At 34.7% G+C, this 25475-nt stretch overlaps 1 protein-coding gene and 1 long non-coding RNA gene across 5 annotated transcripts in view; both read left to right on the top strand.

Annotated features, from left to right (window-relative positions):
* Positions 1 to 25475, top strand: part of CNTN5 (contactin 5) — a 601944-nt gene that overhangs the window by 378063 nt on the left and 198406 nt on the right. For all 4 annotated transcript variants that reach the window (XM_068181456.1, XM_068181453.1, XM_068181454.1 and 1 more), the window contains exons 4-5: positions 3346 to 3469; positions 8577 to 8752. In XM_068181456.1, coding sequence (XP_068037557.1) covers positions 3346 to 3469; positions 8577 to 8752 — 300 coding nt within the window. The remainder of the gene's footprint in view (positions 1 to 3345; positions 3470 to 8576; positions 8753 to 25475) is intronic.
* On the top strand, positions 8769 to 10145 carry LOC137469079 (uncharacterized). Its single transcript, XR_010996333.1, has 2 exons — positions 8769 to 9534; positions 9741 to 10145. It is a non-coding gene; the product is annotated as an uncharacterized lncRNA (long non-coding RNA).

Raw genomic sequence — 25475 nt, 5'->3', positions numbered from 1 at the left:
TATCTGCATTGCCCAGCAAGAAGAACTAAAGGACGGCTGATTTTTTTTCTTCATCAGTAACTGAGAGAGAGAATGACAGTATGAAAGAATATCTGCAGATAAGAGAGAGAGAAACCGCACTTTGGCTATTGCCTGAGTTGCAGGATACTGATTCCAGTTTACATTCCCGTGAGGATTTAAATACTTTTTACTAGGGAGTCACATGTTCCAGAAATTTTATGTGCAGAAGTGCTGGAAGAAAAACACTGGCACTCAAATAAAATCAAAGCACTGCTCTAAAGAATATTCAAGAATTTAAAAGAGGGATTTTTCTTATATTTTGAATGTTTTTCATATCCTTGCCTTTCTTAAAAGTTGTACGGGGACCTCAGACTAGCACTGGTTGCAGCGCTACCTGTATTCCCAATAAGATAGCACTTAAAGCAACTAGTTTTCTGTATCTTGTTTAGTAAAAGCCTCTATGAGGAATGGAAATATTTCCCTTGTGAAATTATAATAGTAAATTGAAATATATGCATACTAGTATGTATGTTGAATGTTCATTTAATTTTATGTTCTTGATAAGTTAGAAAGAAAAAAATAAAGTGCAGAGCTCAAATCCTGCCATGCACACTCATGAAGGACTATCCTATTAAAGAGCATGGGTCAGAGTTAGCTGTAATCTATAGGTGCAAAAAAAGCATAGATGCAAAAAAAACTGATGCCTTTGGATCCCTGAAGGCATAGGAAAACGTACATAAGCTTATATATCCATACATACAAAGATGTATAAATAAACACAATCAGAAAATGAGGGCAATAAGGATAAGGCCAGGGATATTTCCTCCAAAAAAAGACCACCGAAAGCAAAAGAGCCAGCCAATGGTTCATGAATCAGAAAGTTTTATTTCAAGGTCACACAGAGGGGTTGGGTTGCTTTCTTCTCTGTGGCTTGAGGGGAGTCTCCAGCTGTCTGTGGGACCATGGTGTGCTGCAGACTGGGGCTGGAGGTGTTTCCTTGTCCTAAGGTCAATGGCTGAGTCAAAAGCTGCAGAAATCTCTGAGTGGTTTAGGGAGAGGGCAAGAGTGTGCCATGGTCTGGTCCCAGACTTAGCCTTGCATATTTTTCTTTTCTTTCCAGCAGTCCTAAACTGTGATACTATATTTTATCTCCAGAGTCCCTCCTAGGTAGAAGATAAAATCATTAATCTTCATTAATATACACCCTATCCATATGCTTCCTAATCTGCATGAAATAACGCTTAAATCTAAAGCCATAATTTAGATTTGTTATCCTTAATTAATTTTTGGTTATGCTAAACTCTAGCTCAATGTCAGTTCTGTTTATTTACACCTACATTAATGAGTATTTTCTTTTGTGCAATTCAAGAAGTAGGTGACCAAATTATAAGAAATCCACACACTGTGTTTGTACCAACATTTTACTTTCTTAAAATAAGTTTTGCTGGCTGAATCCATTTCCCCCTTGGCATTTTAAGACGTACTTCTCAAAATTTATTACTGGAGTTATTTTATCTTCAATAATATCAGTACATATCAGAAGTTACTTTTTGTGATTGATTTATTTGTGGGTTGTTTTTTGGTTTTTTTATGTAATGCAGATATTTGTTCCAGAAGACACATTTCTGCCAATAAACCCAAGTAAAGCAATGTTACCTACACAGTAATATAATATGCAAAACAGCAATCCATACTCCTTTACATAGTCCTACAAGTAGGGCTAATAAGCTGGAAAATTACAGGAAAGAGACACTACTAGTTGCTTCTGCTCTTATTTGCTGATTTTACAAATCAACAGGCTAATTATTTGAATCTATTCCATCAGAAGCACACGCACCTGAAAATATAGGTATTTTCAAAATCTACATTTGAATTGTACTGTAAAAAGACAAAACTGAAGCATATAATAAATGTGTAGTGACTAAAAAGAAAGCTTGAAAAGCATAATGGGGTCTTATGTCATCTTTTTACTGTATGATAAGAGAGTTGAGAAATCCCAAATGTAAGAATTTAAAGACATGGAAATTTGCATCTCAAAACTAACGTGCTATGACCTGTGTCTCCCACAATTCTCATCCTTTTTCAGACTCCAAGTCTTTCTTTTCTGTACCAAGACTTGTAGCCCCATGTACCTTTTCCTGTCTACTCAGATTTTCTGAGGCTTTTAGCCTCAGAGGATATTATTAGTAGGATAAAGTATAAAATTAGTATGATAAATGTTGCAGTTCCCAAAACTGTGAAACCATAATGTGGTTGAAGCTGTGTGGAGTTGGTAAAACAATGTAGTAAGTAATTTACAGGTGAGTGACCAAACCCCAAGTCTTCAGATATACCTTTTTTCACTTCAAACTGCTGTTGGTAGAACAAATACAGCAGGGTGTTATAAACTGCTTAATGTGTTGTGCTGTCCTCAGTAAGAACTGGAGGACGTGTATCCCATGAACATATGAAACCCTAAAACCAACAGAGAAAACCCTGCTCCCATATGTTTCATTGCAAGTAGCAGGACAATGCCACTATCTCTCTGCGCACAAATAATTAGGCTAGTGCTTTAAAGATGAAGAGCGCTGTGCAATTAATCATCCAAGAGTCTGGAGTAAGCCTAAAATTATTAAAATTCCACAGGCTTGTGGTACACAGTGAGAATTTTATTCATTCAGACCAACATGACAGGAATACTCTGCTCGTGACCTTTTACTTTTCTGAAGACTTACACTTCTCACTTCATAATATGAATGAACTGGAATCACAGAAGTTTTCTATGGGTCTGTACAGCTTTTTTTAGTTCAGAAATGTGAATTCTTACCAAGATAAAGGTACATGTCAGAATTAGACAAGACAGTGGAGGAAAATTAAATGTCAGATTTAGCTACATATTATTTAATAGCAGACACCATTTGCTGCCATTAATTTTCCAAGTGATCTTAGCAACTGCTTGACATAAATGGGAAAATTGTGTATTACTTTTCTGTGATACAAGCTTCTGCAAGCAGTAGGAAATTTTTTGTTTACCTTGCCCTCTATAAATAGTTAATTCCTATTAAGTCTCACGAGCTTCTCAATAGACTTCAGGCCAGAATATGTTTGATGAGAAAGCCATTCTTAGGCATAATAAACACTTAAATCATACTATGTGTTTTATTCTTCACTTAGTAATATTTTTTTAATTTCTTGTCTTTTTTTTTTCCTTTTAATGATTGCTTTTTAATGCAACATCTAAATAACGAAACATGAACCTTTGGAAAACAAATATAATTATGCATACTTTAATCTCACATTATAAAATCTATAATACATTTGCATTTTTTCAGCTTTCCTTATTTGTAGCATTTCTTTTTTTGACAGAAAGTGTTGATTATGGGCCGGTGTTTGTACAAGAGCCCGATGATATGATTTTTCCAACTGATTCTGAGGAAAAGAAACTGTCTCTGAATTGTCAAGCACGCGGAAATCCTACTCCCACATACAGGTATCTGTTTTAGATTTTTTTTTTTTTTTAGCTTTCAGAATATTAGCCACTGCATTCCTACTCTGAGAATCAATGCATTTTGGTGAGAAACAACAGAAACAACTCTCTGACACTAGTGGTTTTCCTGATTTAATGCTTTTTGTGATTCTGAATAAGCAAGAAGCAGAAATGGCAGTGATTAAGGCAAAGTAATATTTTAAGTTTCAAATTATGTACTCTCTGCATCATTTCTATCCATGTGGAGAGACTCCTTTTGTCCAGTTTATTGAATTGTGTCTGTGACAACTGATTAAAAAAAAATTAATTCTTTGTTTTTTTTTTTTTTTTTATTATTTCTAAACATCTATAAAGCTATAAAATATTATACCAACATATAGGGAAGGCAGCAAAGTACATTAAGTGACACGACTTGGCACTACAAGATACCATGGCTGAGTCAAATCTGGTGTTTTTTCACTCACAAGCCTACCATTTTATTCCTCTGCAAACATCACCTGTTGCTTATTTTTCCATACAGACGTGTAGGCCACAGTTATCCATTATTCAGGCTTGTGGTGACACACCTGTGAGCCTCAGAGTGCAGTTTATTGATGGTGCACACTTACAGGTGGTAGCAGTATGTTGCAGTCACCTTACCCATTTGCTATATCTGTCTCTGCTCATATTTTATGTTAATTACTAGTGATGTAAGAGGGCTGGGGGAACATATGGTTGGTTATTTTTATCGATATACCCTTCATCTTTTCTCATAGAATCATTCTTCAATTACAAAGGGAACATAAGGACTCTTATTGTGTTTTGTCATAGGTGGCAATCATCAATTCCACATTTTGTCTTTTGCCTTTTACCCTTATTTGACTTGCGGATTCTTCAGAATTCTGGCTGAATTTTCCTTAGGGTTATTTGAATCACAGCTCTTGATTTCTATAACTTGAAGAAATCCAGAAGCAGTACCATCCTTAGACATCCCGACCGCAACAGCACTCAATCTGCCTCTTTGCAACATATGGACTCATTAAATGGATCTGATCACAGCCCCCTCCCCCGCCCCCCCCTACCCCAACAGCACAGGCATGATGAAAACACATAACATGGGATTAGGAATGAATATCCAGAAATTCTCCAAACTAGAATAGCATGAATTCTTCACTATGTGGTATGAAAGCTATGTTGCATTCTTCATTATTGACATTCCTTGTGTAAATTCTGTTACCTACTGGTGTTTTTTTGATAATAAAAAAATCGAATTAAAAAAAGTATATTAGTTCCACACGTTGTAAAAGTGCTGTCAGTCCATTAAACATAGCCTGTGACTATGGGGAAAATGCACAAATTCACCCCCAAAGAAGGACAGTCCTATATTCAGGTCTTCCAGACAACCTCATTATTCTTGTAGAAATTTTGTCTGTGGAGAACCTATGCCATCTCCTTTCTTTCTTCATCCAAACATTTTTCTGCATTTTCCCAGTGGAATGCAATCAATAAATGCAGACTTTCAGAATACTTTAAAGGGTGACTACAAAGAGGATATGGACTCTTTCTTCACAAGGAACCACATGGAGAAGGCAAGAAGGTTTCATACTCCTCAGTGAAGGCTTTCAAGATGCAAACGAACAAAATGCTTGATTATCTCATCTAGGCTCCATTTTCCATACAAAGCTGGAGAAAATGATCTTTTAACATCTCTTCCAATTGTTTTATGTTTTTTTCATATCCATTTCTTCACATCTCCAGAGATTAATTGGTGTCAGCAGCCTCATAAGCAAACTTTCCTGAGTGTTTTTCATGGAAGGAGAGATTTAACCTAAAAGGCCTAACTCAAACAGCACAGTTTAACTTCTCCTTCTATTGCTGCCGCTTGTCTACACAGCATTTGCAATGCACACTACCATTCAAGGGAGGGAAAAGAAGAAAAAAATACTCTCTGAGGAAGATACTATTATCCAGGAAAAATCTAAAGGGAATTTAGCCTCTACAGATACACAAGTTCTACAGATATACAAAGTTTTGAGTATGCCACTACCCAGCCATATTACCAAAGACCCTGGCCAGCTGCACTGGATTTTTATTTACATGTGCTCTGAGGCTTGTGCTGCTAAGAATTATTTTTGGCCAAAATCAAAGCGCAGTATGTATTTATTTAAACTTATATTAAAAAAACATTTAAAGCACTCAAAAATTTCAATGTTATCTCTGCCTTTTTAAAAATTCATTTCTCTAGTCTGTGTAATTTGTGACACAGTGTTCATAACCTGTTTACAAATTCTTTTTTTTTGTTCTTGGATATTACTTTGTTTTAATGGAATGGAGAATGTTCACATCATATCAGATGTTCTTCCTTTCAAAAAACTTTGTTTCCCTTTTTCCAAACTTTACCCTGAAATAACAGGTTTTAATTTCCTGACTTTCAGTCATTAAGGTATTTTGATGCATACTTTTTGGGAATAACTCCCTATGATAAATGGATTCTGTTTGCTTAACATTTCTGCAAATCATACCTTAGCATCACAAGTCAGGGTCAGTACAACGAAGACGATGACTGCGGTGCCTTTGATTATGAATTCAGACCTTCACAAACTTTCTGTGGGATCTCACAAGTCAGCATTGCTACTGAGCTACAAGCAGGTGTTGAATTCCCTGAGATGCCACACTGCTTTCACTGATTGTGAAACATTGCATGGACTCTTTTACTTAGGACGCACATAAGCTCAGTAGTAATTGTTCTGTCAGTATCATTTCCTGTTAGAAAAGGCAATTGAAAAAGTTTTCTAAAAATTATTTCTTGTCTGCTTAACCTAGATTATAATATTTTGAAATGTTATCTGTCACTTCTCTTCAAGAAAAAATGTATCTGAGTTTTCCTAACAATCTGTGACCTTGGAAGTGTTATATTTTGGGTTCTGTCCTCCCAGATTAGTCAGGTTACCTAGAAAAAAAGTCACCTAATTCAGTGTTTATTTTCCTATTATGTGCATAGATTATATGAGGGGAATACAATCCTTCAGGATGGACCCCAAGATAGGTAGCTATTAAGACCTAAAGTTTTGAGGTAGAATTCAAAGAACATATTTTTTCCACTAAACTTAGCTGAAAATGAAACTAAATGAATAAAGTTAGTTTAACTGAATTTTGTGACAGCTCCCATTTGGAAATGCCAAAACATACCTTTTTTTGCTTTTTCCCTATCTAAATTTCCATTCAAGATCAATTACTTTTGCTTTTTTTTTTCATATATATAGACAAGGATATATGTATTAAAAAATTGACTTTCGTTATGATTTCATTCAAAATATAAACTAATCAATAATAATTGGTAAAATTAAAAATTCCTTTCCTTTTTTTACCTCTTCTATGTATGAATCTGTTTTAAAATGTAGTTAATCCTACCAAACTTCCCCTGCTATCCTTTAAAATATAAATAAATTTTCACTGTTGTTTCATTTCTAACATTCAGTGCAACAGAGGCGCTCTGCAATCAAAAGTCCAATTGTGAAAAGAAAGGACAAATAGGAGATTCATTGTTCATCCATATTCTGACAATTCTGACCTTTGGATTAAGAAATATTCACCAGTACTGCAGCTGAATTCTGCTCTCTGTATCCCATTCAACATGAATGCTAACTAGATTGAGTGAATTAATAATTATTTTGCTTTGTTAAAGTCGTCTCTAGAGTCTAAATGTTGCCAAGTTCTTCCAGTCTTTGCTGATCTCTGGCAAAGCTTGCAAGTTCCTGGAAATTTCCCAAGCCAACTTAGAAGCTACAGAATGACAACAAAAGAGTAAAGAAAGAAATATCTGGGCATTATAATAATTGTACCCTATCTGTTTACACTGCTTATCTCTTCTTTGCATTCTTCTTACAATTTCATGAAATTACACTTTGACAAATAAAAAAAAATCTAAGCATCTTCATATGTAGATTTTATTCTTTTATTCAGAAACTGCAAACACAGACGTATAAGAGGATATTCCAGACTGCTGAAGTCTGTTAATCTACCACAAAAAATATTTTCTCTTGCAGACAGTGGACTATTACAGAGTTTGTTGCTTCAGTCTTTTGAGATGAATGGGAGGATGAGGCTTTTTGGCAGACAATATCTGGGAGAGGTGGGAAACACATAAAACCACTTGCACAACTGAAAAATTATGAGACTCTTAGGTTACTTCTGAAACCTCATAAAAATAAGTGTTTATTCAGGAATCATTCAAAGCTTTGCCTTTGCTGGGATACTTTCAATGTTTCTTACAGCCTGGCTTTTTCCTTCTTATCTTCACTCCCATCCTTCATTTTACTGCTCTGGCTTCTTATTTCACTCCCAAACACCTCCCTAACTTAGCATTCCCTAGTCACACTGTTTATTTGTTCTTAGTTTCCATGTACCTTGTAGCTATCAGAAACTGCCCTCCACCACCCAGCAGTTAATTCCAGTCGTTTGTTCCAGTCTTTGAATTTTGTGTATACTGATTCAGCTGGTATTATTTTGCCTTTGTCTGTTGCCAAAATCCTATATTGCATAACAGCCTATGTACATTAATCTGTTTCCCTGCTCTTCACAGGTCTTGCTCTTCTTTCTTCTGTATTCAAATGAGGTGTCTCTGTTTCTTGGGCTGAGAAGATCAAATGCTGAAAGAATGGAAAAAAACTTTTCCTTGTTTTTATGCAGTGCAGACACAGCTCTGCTACCTGTAAGCTCAGCTGGGCCTAAGGCTTTAATGATAGAATCTGAATTAAAACTTTGATTATCATAAGCACAGTAAAATTCCCATTTTTGACATAAAGGATGCATCTGCCACGTAGTTCTCAAGTCTTAAGCCTTTGTGAACATTAGTTTTTGGGAGAAAAAAAGCAGAAAAAAAGAAGAGATCATTGTTTTCATTCAGCATAGGTAAAACAAAGAACATCCTTTTTCTTCAGAGGCTGAAGATTGGATTTTGCTTGGGTTTTTTGCTTTCAAGTTTTGCCAGAGTAATGGGCACAGGATATCTCTGAATAGTTGTTATTACAACTGGAGCTGTCATAGTTTGTGTCCTAAGCTTGATACCTTCACTTGGCTATTAAATGCTCAAGAAGTTTTTCAGTGGACTTTTTTTTTTTCTTCCCTTAAGATGGCTTCGAAATGGAACTGAAATCGACATTGAAAGTGATTACCGCTTCAGTTTAATAGAAGGAAGTTTGATCATCAGCAACCCCAGTGAAATGAAAGATTCTGGACAGTACCAATGTTTAACTACCAACATGTTTGGCAGTATTTTAAGCAGAGAAGCTGTTCTTCAGTTTGCATGTGAGTAACTTTTTTAAAATATTTTCAAATCACGCCTTTACATTGCTTGATAAGGCACTAAATTGTAATTTGAATCTGTTATACAAGTGACACTGACATTGTTGAGCTTGAATCCCAAAATTAGAAATAAAATACTTAGTGGAAGAGAGTGATTTTCTGCAGACTTGTTACTTTTAAAATAGAATCATCAGGGAAAATAACTCTAGTACATGATCCCAAATGGTGTACTTTAATGGCATACTTGAATACCCTGCAGTGATGTATTTCACTCATTGCTGGTTTCCTGAAACATCTATCATTTTGCCACACTCTCTAAGCAGGAAAGAAAGAACTGCAAACTTAGGAATAGAATAAGATAAAGCACCTATATATCTGTTGGATAGTATGTACCGCTAATTTTTTTTATATATATATATATATATATAAATATATGGTTTATGTCATTGTTTTTGCATACATATCCTTTCATACATGTACATATACTTTCATGCAATATAAAACTGAAGGAATTTTTATAGTTGTTAATGGAAACCAAAAATGTCTTAGCTTTTGCAATCATTCACTAAAATACAGCTTTTCAGAAGCTATCAATAGTTCATGATCCCAAGTAAACTCTGTGGTCTATCAAGGCATGCTCTATTTCAAACATACTAGCAGGAAAAACAGGACCAGGATTTCTCTTCAACCCTAACTTCCCCTCAGCACTTTACAGGAAGAAATCCAACATAATTTTATGAGTTTATCTAGATAAATCCTACCACGAGTGGTTTTTAAGAGGAAGAGTGCAAAAAGAACTCCATCCTAGTTTCTCAGATCATGCTGAAAATAAGGCAATACCATGAAATAGAGGCAGATCTTCATATAGACACAGCTGGAAAAATGGGTTTAAGGGGAAGTTGCCATCTGCATGTCTACTAACACATCTGGTGTTGTCAAGAACTCAGCAGTGAGGCCTGATCTTCCCTTAATCCACCCCTCCCTGGTCAAGTCAGGCCTCTTTAATTTATTGCTTAATTCTTATCTGCTGCATATTCCATCAAGGTGTTTGTTAGGAGATCATGGTACTATCCACCTACTTCTGAGCTGGGAAGAAAAATGACATTTGTAAAAGTTTGCTCATGCCAGGGCAGCATGTTTAAAACTCTAAGCACCACAAGAGTATCATGGTATTACTGGACTTCTGTCTTAAATGTAGCTTCTGAGAAAATTCTGCTGCATTTTATCTTTTAGACAAGAAAACTATCCTACAACAAATATCTTAGTTAGAGAACCCAACCACTGGTAAAAATGCATGGTTCCAGCTGTCTGAACCACAGATTTCTGTTCCCAGCTCAAGAGTAGGGCTTAGAGGTGGCTATTTAACCTCCTCCTGAAAAAAAAATATACAGGTAAAGTGAGAGCTGTAGTTACAATAGCTACACCCACAGTTCATTCAGACCCCTATGTACTTATATTATTACCTCATCCAATAAACTAAATTTACATAAAGTGACCAAAAAAAAAAAAAAAAAAAGAAAGAAAGAAGAGATTTGGTTTAGTGGGTTTATTTTCATTGGATTTTGAAGTATTTTTAAGTTTATATTACACACCTACTTTTGCAGGTATCAAAATTATTACATTTTAATGTCTGAAATGTGATTTCTATTTATTAAAGTATTTGGAAAATGTAATGAAAGTTTCTTAGGAAATTTTAGCAGCAGAATGCTATTAGGAAGTGCTGCAGGACTTGCACCAGAGAAAAGGCTGTTATTAGAACATAAAATCATTTTTTAAATGATAGAGTAATACCTGATTGAAGCTCTTTTAGAAGTTCATGAGAAACTTGTTCACAAGAGCAATTTCAAGTTCAATGTGTATTTGTAGCTTAATTCTATGTAGCATGATACTCTCTCTTCCATTCCTGGTTTAATGCTTCTTCAATTCCCTGATCTTAAATAGTTGGTGTTCATGTTGAAATAATATTTGCATTATTCAGCATCTCAGATTTTAGTACTGTTTAAATTAATTCAAGTTGAATGATGTCACCTCACTGTAAACTCATACTAACATACCAGAAGCTCGTATCACTGAAAAGTTGTTGTAAGTCAGATCCAATGGCCACTTCTTCCAGTGCCTCACCACCTTTATCGGGAAGTATTTCTTGTTAACAGCTGGCCTGCATGTGTCCAGTTGATTTCAGTAAGACAGAAAGTAAAGCATCAGAATAGATTTTTTAAGGAAATGTCCTAACCTTAAAGTAATTGGTGCTCTACAGTTTTACTGGGATCTAATGGCTTGAAGGGTAATCTGTAATCCCAAGGAAAAACAAAGACATTTCTGACAATGAGATACAGAGCTACACATAATGGTTTTCATTTTCCTTTTTGTTGCTGAAAACCATGGATGTTGATTCCAAAAGCTTAGAAACTTATCACTTTCACAGGAAAAAAAAAAAAAAAAAAAAAAAAAAAAAACAAAAATTAAGTTCATGGTATTGTTTGAATGCATGGGTTGTGCCTCTGTGGAAAATAGTTACATCTTTTCAACTTTAAAGTTGTTCTTCTAATTAAAAAGAGAAATGGCATGCAGTTCAAAATGGAGCAGGGACTATTAACCATGGCCTTTGACACCATCTTACGGAAAAAGTGTGTACTCTAAGGTGCCTATGCAAAAATACCATGAAACCCAAAAAAGGACAGCATATTTAGCACACTGGCTCTTAGTTCTCTCCCAATTCCATGGCCAAAAGCCCCGTTGCTATGGTTATTATCATGTAATTCAGCATTGGTTATGCATTGCAAATATAAATGTTTATGTACTATATCATTTGCATATGTGTGCACAGTTAAAATAGGAAATACTTTGAGATGCTTATATCATTCCTTTGGATTTGAAAGAGAAAGGGATATAAAGTGAACATTACTCTGTATATGTTTAGAGATATAATACTTGAAATAGCCCACTCTATCACTGGTTATTTTTATGAAGCAAAATTGGAAGATCAGTTATGTGCAGTTAAAGGTCTGCTTGAAATTTTAAACTACTACAGCAAACACTTATGAAGATTTAAACTCAATAAAAGGTTTTTTTTCTTTGTATTTCCTGTGATGTCTCATGCCCAAGGTCATACTGGTTTATGCTATTTTTAGGAAGCAAGCAAAAAAAAAACAAAAAAAAACAAAAGAAAACTATCACATACTGTAAATGAAATTAGAAGTATATTTTTTCAATAAAAACAAGACATGATGCATAATTGAAAAAAAAATATATTTCAGCTTGACTAAGTCTATCTGCCTTACTGCAAAACAACTGCATATTTTTGTATGTAGCTCCACAGTTTCTCTTTGGAACAGTATCCTAATAACTTTGGCTACAACAGCAGAGGTATTTTCTGCTTATCTTTGCCATATATACAATCTCTATATTCCATTAGGTCACAAAACAAAATTGCTTTCCTTTATCTGTAGATTATTCAACCTTTCACAAGCCTCCATCTCAGTGATATTTACAGCCTGGGCTAAAAACCCAAAGTGGTAGGGCAAAACAAGTTCTCACCTGTGATTTATGAAACTCCTCACTGCGATTTCATTAATCCAATTGTCACTGGCTTCTTTGCATCATTTCTTTTTTTCTTTTACTAAATCTGTTTTATTCCCTTTAATCTACAGAGAAGGACATTGATTAGATTTAATTTAAATGTCCTTTGCCAATGGATGATCTACGATAACTGACCAATGATGTAAAGAATAAGAAGCCACCCATGGTGTAGACATATAAATCGATTGTTTCCTGAGGAGACAGCCTGCACACTGCCCATCTATCACAGCGTATTTGTCAACCTTTTAATTGACTTTACCTACTAAGAAATCAGTTTAATCACCTATGTGTCTTTCTTGCCATCATGCACCCTGGACACCTTCTTGGGTATATATCATAATTTCCTAGCATTAATTTGTAAAGAAATGATTTATTTAAACCCTCTAGACTTGAGAAAAGCCTTTGTTTCTCATGTTCATTTCAGAAGATGCAGAATTACAAAATGGCATTACAATAGCAACATTTACTTCATATCAATCTAAACAGTTTTAGGTACTATAAATGAAAGGTGAAAAGTGAAGTGAGAAAAGAAATCAAAATGCAGGTAGTTATACTTTCATTTTCAAAAGTGTCCCTGATCATCCTGTAATATACTTTTAAGTTTGTGACTGCTTTTCTCTGAAAGCATCACAGCTGTGTGAAGAAAGTTACTATGTCAGTTATGAATAGCTACACCTACAGCAGTGACTTGCACTACAATATTTTTGGATTGTTTTCTTCACTATCCCAATATGCTCTCTTCAGAAAATATATACTTAAAAGGCACCTGAAAACCATGTGTAAATGCCAGAAAATATAAATTTTGTGTAGTACTGTTTGCATTTTACTGATAAATAATTTATTAATTGAAGAGTATCATTCAGTGAATTTGAAATTAATATGAATTTGTCAAACTCTACCAACAGTTTCAGCTGTTCTTTCTAGCCACGGTTTCCTACATAAATGTTCAAACCACTGACACATATCTATTTTAGAATTCTGCAACTCTATCCCTTTCTTTTCTTAAGACGATAAGGAAATAAATTAACTGAATTTTTTTTTTTGTAGAAAAATGTTGAAAATAAATATGTTGTCAGCCAAAGTAGAAGTCTGGAAAATGAAATTGTTTGAATTTTACCTTTGGTGATGCTCACTTTGTTGTTTAGTGAAATATTCAGCTTATATAACTAAATTCAGTGGTGCAAAATGCTAAGAACTTTGGCTCTACTCTAAAAAGGCATTTCATTTTAAAGTATCTGCATAATCCTTTTGAAGCTGATGGGGTGATGTACGTCCTTAAAATTCAGCACATGCTTAAACTCTTTGTTGTTGTTAAACATAAGGCTTCTTGAAGCAATATTTGAAACAATCTGTATGGATTTGTTGCCAGTGTCATCATGACAGACACATAATGGGTTTAATTAAGCCTTCTGTCATTCATTTCTTGTTTCTTTCTTTTTAAAATGAATAAATACCTTAGAATAATAAACTTTAGGAATAAAAAATAGCAGAATTTATTACAATTCATTTTAAGCAGCATTTCTCAAAGGTCTCTTGTTGGAAAAGATAGAGCTTGGTTCTCTGTTGTGGCTATGGTGAATCTTTAATGAAAATTTGCCTCCAAACTCACTTTACATAGGTGAATCCGAGTCTGAAAGCAAGTATGGAGAAGTCAGTAAAATAAGCAGGTCATCTAAAACTGTAAAGACAGCAGCCAATTTCTTTCTTTCTAAAAGAATGGCAAAATTAATGAATTTTATGTTATTCAAATTTCCAAACAAATGAGTAATGCCAAACAGTAAACCCTCTGGGAGTTCAGCTGTATTCAGGAGTGGTGTCCAGTGAAAACTTTGGAAAAAAATAAGCAACTTGTTTCCCGGAACTCCCCTTCCTCAGTATGCTTTTGGAAATGGTCTCCTGACCCTATCAACAGCAGCCTGTCTGTAATAGCATAAGATCGGCTCTGGTAGACTTCCTCTATGCTTCTGTTCCTTCAGTTCTGCTCTTGAAGCTGTCGGAAAATTGAAGTCAATTTCCATTTTTCCATTGCTACATCAGCATTTAAAGACCTTGCCTCTTCATTAGAACACTTTAAAGAGCAAAGGGAACCCAATCCTTTCCTATCTACAAAAGCAGGTGCTTTCTTTCACTAAGACAAGAAGAGAGTGAAGAAATTCTTTCATCTTCTGTTTGTTGTCTCAAAACAGTATCCTGTCATTTCCAAAAGGGTTCTTTGTGCTAGTAAAGTAAGCATTCCCTAGCACTGAGAACAAATCATATGTCAAGGTCCACATCTATAATTCTAAGCTGATTTACCTTCCAAGACACAGAGTACTTCTAAATTCTCTTTTGAGAACAGCCCCTAGTCAATTCTGCTAACACCCAAAATGTGACAAGAATTGACTTGAAGAAGGCTGTCATCCCACCAAAGAATCCCAGGTACTCTTCCAACACAGTGACACTATCTGTGATGAAAATCCTGTGCAGGAGATTATTTCTTGATACCTTTCACTATATTAGTATAGACAAAATCTTCATCTGAAAGGCAAAGTTATAAGACTTTCCTTGTTCTCCCAAAATAAGTTGGCTCCTCTTTGTCATTAGAAACAACTCACTCATTCCTTAACTTCATCCACTTGAATTTTCTGTGGTGAAATCATACATCACCTCAGCCTGAGAGGGACATTTTGACAACACTGAGAAACAAAACTCAGGAAGTTCCAATACAGCAAATCTTTATTCTTAGTTAAAATTAGCATTTATTATTTTGCATGATAGTACCAGAATGAAGGCAGTGTTAAAAGTTGAGGTCAGACCTCTGATTAGGGATTATACATCAATACAGTGCAGATTTGATACTTATTAGGATAAGTTACTAGCTTCAGAAAGGGGTATCAGTTCTGGATGTACTCCATTGAGCAGCATTTATTATCTCATTCCATTTGAATTGCACATAGGGATAACTTCAATCTCATTGATCTTCATATCCATCAAACACCAAAAAAGTTATGATTATTTCTAGGTATTTAAGTGGAAATGAGATTTATTAATCTTGTCAAGTTCATTTATTGCTACATAAGTTTTGATGCCAAAAGTATTCTGAGATGCAAATTCTGCATAGTCTTTTACTCTGAAAATGTACTTTACACAATACATTTTATATTTCTTTTTCTTTGGAAGAATTAATATATGTCAGTCATGTAGAGAGACACAGTTTGAAATGCAATTACAGCAATTATTTAAAGATGCATAGTACATCTACTGACTTCTCCTTTTAGCATTGTGCATTTCTCTGCAGGACTGGAAGGCTGGTGTTTAACCTGCCCATAACCTAACTCACCTATCTTTAACAATCTAATCTATCATGCTAATGAATCATTAGACTTGGCATTTAAACATATATGACAGTAATTAACAGTAGCATTACTAAACAGGAGAAATTTTAAAAGGTTGAAGGAGAATTTTGTGCCAAGACCAGACAACACTCTGTAAATTTGCCTCACAAGTTCTAGCTCAGACTGACTTTTGGAAAGTCCTGTGTCATGTCCCTACTTAGACCCTTCCAGGTGTGGCATATAGTGGTGACCACTATTGTAAATTCTTTCAAATGAAAAGTTTTACTTGAAATTTCTTGCATGGTATTTGTAGTGCTACCGTGACATTCCTGGTCTCATTTTTCTCCCTCCTTTATCTTGACACAGATGTATTATGGCTTTCCTGAGAAACAAATCATGCTCCTGGTCTCATTGAAAAATAAATTGGTCTGACTGGTTATTCTTTATAAGTGCAGGGGCACAGGTACTTGTGATAGTACAGAGGTAAGAGCAGCACAAGTCTGGGAGGGAAGAAGAGAGAAGTGGACAGGGCATTTGAGCTGATTTAGGAACTGTACTCTTTATAAAAGCAGTGGAGTCACTTTTGATGATACTTTGGAACTCAGGGAGGAAAAACTTCTAGGAAAGAGCTGAGCTCTGTCTGAGCTAATAACACTGAAGAATTGTTACTAGTGTTATGTGTTGTTATGAATAGAAGCCTACAATGAATAAAGGAGACTGATCATCAAAGAAAACATCTAGAAGGCTGTGAAACACATGGATAAAATGAGAATTAGGAGAAATCAAGTTGAGTTTGGCTGACAAAGGAAATGAAAAAGAATACAGACAAGTTTTTTAGTTAGATTACTAATAATTAAAAAGAAAAGATAGTGGGACAGAATTAATCTACATAGGACCCCAACCTCAATGGTCATCTTTGTTCACTTTTCTGTAAGGGCAGAGGAGCTTACACATCTCTTTCCATATGAAGCATGAGATACCAGTAACAGAAAATTGCATTTACTTAGGGAATGGGAGAGGACAAGAATGTAAGAGTAAACCCAGACTTAAATTTGTTCCAACATCCATGAGTTCCATTCATGACACTTAGTACTTCAGTGACTAAACTTCACAACAGTGTGCCAAGGCCAATTTGTCTTTTGTCCTTCTTGATATTTTCACTAGTGTTCACAGCAGAACTCTTAATTAAATCACCTAAAGCTGGCAAGGTAGGAAGTTTTGTCAACATGGAAGTTGTATTCTCAACTGAATAATTATATATTTTATTTATAGTGCTTTGCATTCAAAATCATGAACATAGTAATATAACTGTTAATTTGTCATTTCTTGTAATTATTTTGAGAATAAAATCAAAATAATTTCCAAAAATAAAAACTGACCAGTGATAATGATAACATCAAAAGCTTTTGCAGATAACCACCATATGATGATAATGTTGAGTTCTGTAACAAGATAGTCTTAAATTCTGTGACACTGGGTAGTTTTTTATGTCTGCCATCAGCATCTAGCAGTTTACAATTTCTTCTACACTGGTTTTAAATGTCACATGTTAGAAGTTCTTTTCATAGGTAAATGGTATATATACAATAGGACATGGTGTATATATATATATATATATATATATATATATATATAAAGAAGCAAATTCTTTCTATAAAATGTGCTGTAATCTGTCTCCATATGCAAACACATGCACACGCACACACAGAGCTAAACAAAAAAAAAATCCCCCAAATAAATCTTTTAATTAGGTTTCAGCCCTATATCTCATCAAGCATGGAAACATGTAAAAATGTCCCCAGGATTCTCTAAATATGTAAATCCTGAGCCCACCCACATACCTACCACACTAATTAAAACAAAATGTATTAAGTCAGAAATTTATATATTGTGTGTCTAACTACACATTAAATCTTACAGTAAATTTTATTAGAGTTGCAAGGTCAAACATCCAAGCTACAGGATGAGGGATTCATCATTGTCTATACAGTCTGAATTTTTCCTTGAATTCTGGAGTCCTGAAATATAGAATTGTCACACAACCTCTTTTTTGGGGATTGTTTTTTTGGTTTGGTTCTTTTTTTTTTTTTTTTTTTTTTTTTTTTTTTGGCGGGGGGGGGTCTTTTTTCCCTTTTTTTTCCTTTTTTTTTTATATTAGACACACTACACTCTTTCAGGTCACAGAAAAATTACTGTGCCCTTACTGAACAGTGTTCTATTTTCTATTGTTCAGTGCACAGCCCCCTGCCTTCATTAATTCAGACTATTCAAAACCTACTCTGAGGACAAAATGAATTTCCTCAGAAGCCTTTTATGGTGCTCATCATTACAGCACCTAAGTGCTTCTTGAACATTAATACGTTTATTTTTACAATGTTCCTGTGAACTGAGTAGATATTACTATCTCCTTTTTATAAATGGAAAACTAAGACATGAGAGATTAATGTAAAATACCCAGTAATTTGGGGAACTGTACATGAGCTCAACAGGGGCTGCTTTTCCCAAGTGCTTAGCTGAGCCAGAACTGATCACTCTCCTATTCATCACTCAGACCAATCTTTTTCTCAGCCTTTGTGTCTGTCATATCTCAACTTTGCATCTGGTTTCTGATCTCTCTCCTATTATCGATAAGGCTGCTGATCCCATTTCCACTCTCCTTATTTACTGAAAGCATCTGTTTGATCAAGAAGGATAGTAGCATCCTTCTAGCTCTATTTTAGTCTCCATGTACACATTTTACTTAATTGCCTGCATTTCCTCTGTCTCCCATTTCCCACTTCTAGGCTCCTAAACTCTCTTTCCTTGTCCTTCTTCAATACCTTTTATAACATGCTTTTTCTTTCCATAACCTGCTGCATCCTCAACAGACTGAATGGACACTTAGTTACATTTTAACTACAACTGATAGTAACTAAAACAGAACCATCCAATGGAAAGATTTTGCCATCTTAATCACTGTAGCTGCTATCTGTGGTGTTTATAATAATGGATGGATTTCCTGACAGAAATGGATTTCTTTTAATTTTAATTTTTATATATCTTCAAACTAAATCACTTAAATTTCCCTTCCATTAGCTCTCATAAATGGGATAAATATTTGAATGGCAACTTACAATACATTCAGTAAGAACTTCTACTGATAATTCAGTATTTTCTAAATTATTAAATTATTACTACAGATGACACTATAGTGAAACAGGTGCTCCTTGGACAAATTTCTGCCTGGAGTGACACTCCTACTTAAATACTTTCCATTTATAAACATTTTTTTTTTTTACTATGAGATTTCAACCATCTTCCCTCATTAACATAGATTAACTCTGTTTTTTGCTTAGTGACTGCAAGACTGTCAGTTTAAGTCAGCTGTTATTCAGTCATCTTCTGAATTCGATTTCTTTCCTGTCCTTGCCTAATATATTCCTTTATGGCTCACAAGTGAAAGACTATTCCACCATTGAAATGAAAGTGTGAGAAACAGAAAATCTTACAGTATGTTTATTACTAGCCATGATGTGCCACAAATGTGAGAAAGAACTCTTTTAAAATTTTTCTTAGTTTCAGAGCTGGTTATATAAGGTCTGGTAACATGTAGTACTCTGATATTGGAAAGTGGAACAGCCATTAATTTTTAATTAAATCTTAAAACTGCCGTTACCTCGTTAAAATCAGATCTGCTAAAAAAAGTGAAATTATCATGGATATATATGTCAGTGAATGTAAAAGTTGAGCAGAAATATTGGTAAGAAAATCATAGCTAGCGGAATGAAAGAAAGTATTTCCAATTCAAGATTGCCTTGTGGCAATCTCAACAGAAAAACCAATCCTTTAAGTACTTTATCCTGCCAAACACAGTTGCCAGCAGTTCACTCTAAGTCACTGGGTTAGCATTCAGGATAAAGATTTTTGCTGTATATTTTGCTCAAAGTTCTCCAAAATATAGATTTTTGTACTATGTGAAAGAAGGATATTTAAATACTGGGATACTACTTCCACAGAAGATTTAAGCACTTTTTTTTTCTTAGTCTAAAATTTATTCTTTTTAAATTTCTTTTATAGTAAGATTCCAAAACAATATATTTTGGAGTCAACAAAACATGTTTTTTTAATAAAATCATTTTTTTATACATTGGTTAAGAATATCCTATTATCATGAAATAAAGTAGTTTTTACAGCAGTTTGAATACTTCAAATTTGACTTTGTACCATGTTATACTACAAATATAAGAAATTCATGTCTATATGTCATGTGTAAATAGACATAGCAAAACTTGACCCAATGCTGTCAAAACTAAAAGTCTAAATAATTATTTTTATGTATAAGAATGGTAAAAGAATACTGAGACAGAAATGCCATTATAAGGATCTTAATTTTTTTTCTGAAAAGTGTGACACTAAATTCTGTTCTAGTTATTTAATTGTTGGAGTGAAATTATAAGAAGGTAATCTAAAAAGGAAGGAAAGGCTGCATATGAAGTCGTGAAACTGACACTGTTCATCTAAACTCACTCCCTCTCTTCCACCCAGCTCTTCCATACAGCTTGTCCTTAAATAGATCCACAGCCTATAAACCATTCCTGTTCACTTTACCTACATGATGAGAAAGGATTGCACATGCTGCCTTATCACACAGACCTACAGTGAAACTTGTATCCCAGAAGCTGACCTTTATTTCCTGTTATTTTGCATACACTCCTAAATCTATGACTATAATACATAGCGAAACCTTTTCCTGGGGTAAAGATTTACATAAAAGAATATACAGTTAAAAGTACTAGAAACAGAAGAGACAAAGAGAAACAATATAAATGTAAAACCTGTGGATTCTCTGACTGTTTTAAATAAAGTTTTTATCAGACCAAAAGCAAGAAAAGAAACATGCTTTACAAAGACAATTTAAGAAAGACAGTAAGCTACCATATAAAATTATTCATATATTATTTGAGACCAAATTGAACAGAATATCTTTTGGAGACATAGATCTAAATTTTGTATAAAATTTGTTGAACCTTGAAGGAGAAGGAATGAAATTCAAATGTTTCCTTTCACATCATCACAGGTACCTTATTAAATTTAAATAAAATAATTTCTCAGATAAATTTAAATAAATCATGTGAGTTGGACTTTATGATTCTATGGTTATGTTCTGACTTGAAATGCTCTATGATTAATTAAATAGAGGTAAAAAACACTGAATTGAATTAATGAGCATTTTGAAAATAGAGTATTTTAAGGACTTGTTAGAGTCATATCACAGAAACAAAGAATGGTTGGGCTGGAAGGAATTTTAGATATCACCTACTTCCAACCCTTCTGCCGCTGTCAGGTACACCTTACACTGGACAATGTTGCTCAAAGCCCCATCTGATCTGACTTTTTGAATACTTCCAGGGATGGGGCATCCACAGTTTCTCTGGGCAATCTGTTACAGTGCCTTAACACCCTCACACTAAGGAATTTCTTCCTAATTTCTAATATAAACCTACTCCCTTTCACAGTTTAAAGCCATTCCCCCTTGTGCTATCACTGGCCTTTCTGATGAGTCTCTTCCCATCTTTCCTATAGGCCTCTTGTCTTTCATTTTCAAAACACTCATATATTATCTTCCAAAGTAACACATCACAGAATCACAGAATCACAGAATCACAGAATCACAGAATCACAGAATCACAGAATCACAGTTGGAAGGGACCCTCAAGGATCATCAAGTCCAGCTCTTGGCTCTACGTTGGACGATCCTCAAGAGTCACCCCATGTGCCCAAGAGCATTGTCCAACTACTTCTTAAACTCTGTCAGGCTGGTGCTGTGACCACTTCCCTGGGGAGCCTGTTCCAGTGCCCAACCACCCTCTGGGTGAAGAACCTTTTCCTGATACCCAACCTAAACCTTCCCTGACTCAGCTTCAGCCCATTCCCTTGGGTCCTGTCACTGGGCACCACAGAGAAGAGATCAGTGCCTGCCCAGTCTCTTCTCCTCACAAGGAAGCTGCAGACTGCAATGAGGTCTCCTGTCAGTCTTCTCTTCTCCAGACTAAACAGACCAAGTGACCTCTTCATGCAGAATAAAATGGAGATATCCTCACCAGACAGATTTTTTTTTGTACATCTGTTTTTTTTAAGTATTACATTTAGACACATATCAGTGCATAAAATTGTGTATTTCATCTTTCTAGGAGCAATACTATTTAAAAATAATAATTATTGACATCAATTATTTTCTACATCCAATTGTTTGCAACCCTACCTAATAAGCTTGTTTTGCAGTTCTTTCACTTCCTACAAACACATTTTAAGATCTGTAAAATATATAATGGTTTTGGGTTTGTTTGTTTTAGATAACCAAGCTTTTCAGATCAGTTACAAAGATCTCTTACCTTCAAACATTATAAATTCAGAGCCTACCACTCTGTAGCAGTACATTGAAATAAAGACAGTATTCATCAATCTACTTCAGTTAGTCAGGGCTGCCAAGTTTTATTCCTTCTTTTTATTTTAATCTTACTGAGTATCTTGAAGTATGATGAGTTTTCTAGGATATTGCTTATGTTTTCTTGTTTATTCTCATCTCAGTTAATAAAAAACAGTCAAGGCAAGTGAATCAGTAACTGATGCATAAAACCCAAACCAAATATTTTCTAAAAGCAAGAAAAACTGTGGCTTAGCAGCTGAAAAATCTGTAAATTATGTTTGTCATAGAGTTCCATGCTTTCAGTATTGATGGTCTTAAAATGCTTTCATCCACTACAACTGATCCTTTTTTCCAGATAATAATTATGACTGATGTCTTTTAAGCAAAGACTGCAGATATGTCTGTTGTTGCTATGAAAATGCAAGCAAACTAGGTCACTGCTGCACTATGCTGCAATGTGAGTCTTCATTTTGTAAATGTTTTAGTTTCCAGAGGATTTACTTCTGGGTTTGTTCAAATCTGCCTTAATACTGAAATGAAATATTTATACTGGACTTAGTACAATCAGGTGGTCATTTTATTTGACAAATTGGGTCACCTTTAGGGGAATTAACAGTTTGTGAGCTGCAAACTCGTTTGAGGTTTTGATACAGTGCTCATTGTGAGCACCACGATATTGGCACACATGGGCCAATACTGTAGCAATGACACAAAGTAGCTGGAAAGCACATTCTCCTCAACCAGCCAGGGTGAAATATCAGACTTTGGTCCTGAACTGAAAAAAAAAAAGATTTCTGTAGAACTCTAGAAGGGGAAAACAATGCTCTGGTAAAAATAAATATATGGACAGAGATCTAAATGCAAGTAATTTTTATACTAAAGACATTTTACTTTCTTCAGTGTTAGTAATTATTTTCTCTGTGCAAAAGAGGCAACTGAAATCAGTGACATTGATTTTCATGATGGGAGCCAATAGGCAATGTCTTGAAACCTAGTTCCCAAACTAAATCATTAGTAAGCATCTCATATCTGTGTCTATTTTGCGTTATCACATCAATGGAACATACAATCTGGAATTTGTATCCATGGCTTGTTTTGCTACTAGAAGGGTCTTCTTTGCTGATTTAATGTAATTTATCTGAGGTGCAAACACCAAGGCTGTGAAAGATTAATGTGATATGATACCTAAAATTAAGTTGGAAGCAATTACAAAAAGGGTGGATTTATATATCTTACTGACATTGCCTACAAGTAAAATACCTACCGGAGCAACTTTACATTCACGGTTTGTACCTGTCTGATAGAAAAAGTTGCAAAAAGTATAAAAACCTTTTGTACTTAAGCATAGGCATTTTGAAAAAGGACTATAATAAAAAGTTTACAAGTTTCAGTGTTTGAATTATAATTCCTGCAAAGATGATGTTTCCGCTTCAGCTCTTTAAAATACTGCTTGAAATGGGAATTTATTTAGGCACTTAAGGTTTGATTTATAAAATTTCTATTTACTGTTATGCAGGTTCTTTGCATAATTTACTTGGTAAAAGTAGAACAGTTTTAGTTTACATAAATCATATTATTCTTTTCTTTTTTCATGGAAACTCTTGTGGATGCTATGTCATCATTCTTATTTCAAGAACATGCATTAAGACAAAAAAGGGTTGAAGGCGTGAAAGAACTGTGGTAATCTCAGACTCCATAAGCAGATTGCACTGCAATATATTTTATTGAAAGAGAAATAGTGCAAACATTCTACAATAACGTGAAGAAACTAGAGTTGCCAGGAGAAAAGTAAGACAACAACAACAACAAAAAAAAAATCCAGTTTGAACCAGTGTGTTAGGTCTGATTTGGCACTTCCAGGATATTCACTCTGAACTTCTTTGCTAGGTGATTTTTCCATTTTCTGAAGAGACATTGTTAAAATAGAGTTAAGTACTACACAGAACAGCTTAGCTGTCATCTAGTTTCTCAGTGGTTGTTACGGATGAGAGCTGTGAGTAAATGACTAGAGTATAAGCAGAAAACTGATTACCACTTCTGTAAGTGTTCCCAAATTCTATCACATTCTAGATTTCGGTCAATAGGGAGAATATTATTTTCCATTACTGTATTTTCTGTAAGAAAAGGCCAAACACAACAAACTGAGAATAAATTGTTTGAGATAACATATAAACATGGAAAATGAGACAGCTGATCTGATGACAGTTGGCATGTAAAAAGAAATGATGTATCCAAAAACTCTTTTTTGCCTTGGTTTTACACTGGAAATTTTTTCTCGCATCTTTTGAGTCACAGAATCTCCAGGCAGGAACTGTCAAAATTAAGTCTCACCCAACACAGGAGAATAGAATTAAACTAATAGAATAGACTAGAACACTCCATATATCAAGGGGGCTTATGCAAAAGATACAATGGACTTTTTTACTGGGGTCCATAGTGGTAGGACAAGAGAAAACAGGAAGAGGGTAAATTTAGATTAGCTATTAGGAAGAAATTCTTTACTGTGAGGATTGTGAGTCACTGGAACATGTCCAGAGTCAGTGGTGCTTGTCTAGGTTCCCCTGGTTTACAGTCTTACAGTTTTAGGTGTTGCAAGTCCAGGTTGATCTCCCTGGAAATAGTACCTGTATTTTATTGATAGTCCATCAATTAGTGTAACTGCTGAGGTTTGTTTCCTCTCATTTTCTTCACATTTATTTGTTCAGGTGTGTGTCACCTTAGATGTTTGTTTTTTTTTTTTTTTTTTTTTCTGGTTTCCCTCTTTTCTTTTAGTTTCCTTCCTAGTTGACAAGGTCTGCTGACAGATAACCTTGCTGGAATAAATGCTCACAAAATCTCACTTGCCTTCATCAATTAGTGTGGTCAACCAAGTTTTGTTCTTATGATTGCTCTGTATGTTTTGTTTAAGATTTACTCCTCTTCTCATTTTGTCTTTTTGCATTGAGAAAGGATCTTAACCAGATATTCTTAAAGAAGTAGTCCCTCTTCTTCCACATACTATTACAAATATGACTAGAGAGGAAAAGTTGCATAATTTCTTCACCACGTTATGATTTTTTCACACCTCTTCTATCCCCCTCTCTGCTCATATGCAGAAGCATCCAAAAATATTAAAGGAAGCTTAAGGCAAAAATGTTTTAAGTAACCCCAATAACAACAAAAGCACTATGCTTTTATACTTTCTCAGCTCTTTATTCTTTCAAGCAATGTCAGTTCAAATTGTGCTTTCCCCCAAGTATAAATAAATGTAGAAGCATTGGGAGCATTAAAGTAACACTAGGCAGTCTCTTAATGTACTTTGCAGTAATTTTCCTTTCATCCTGAGCTGCTATGCGTTGTTATCATAGCTATCATGAGAAAGAAATCTCTGCTACTCATAAGGACTGTGAACCCACATTCCATTTGCATGAATTTGCACGACATAATG

The sequence above is a fragment of the Anomalospiza imberbis genome, chromosome 2, assembly GCF_031753505.1.
Source record: "Anomalospiza imberbis isolate Cuckoo-Finch-1a 21T00152 chromosome 2, ASM3175350v1, whole genome shotgun sequence".
Lineage (NCBI taxonomy): Eukaryota > Metazoa > Chordata > Aves > Passeriformes > Viduidae > Anomalospiza > Anomalospiza imberbis.
Note: the sequence above shows the minus strand (reverse complement) of the source record. Positions and strands in the feature narration are given on the sequence as shown.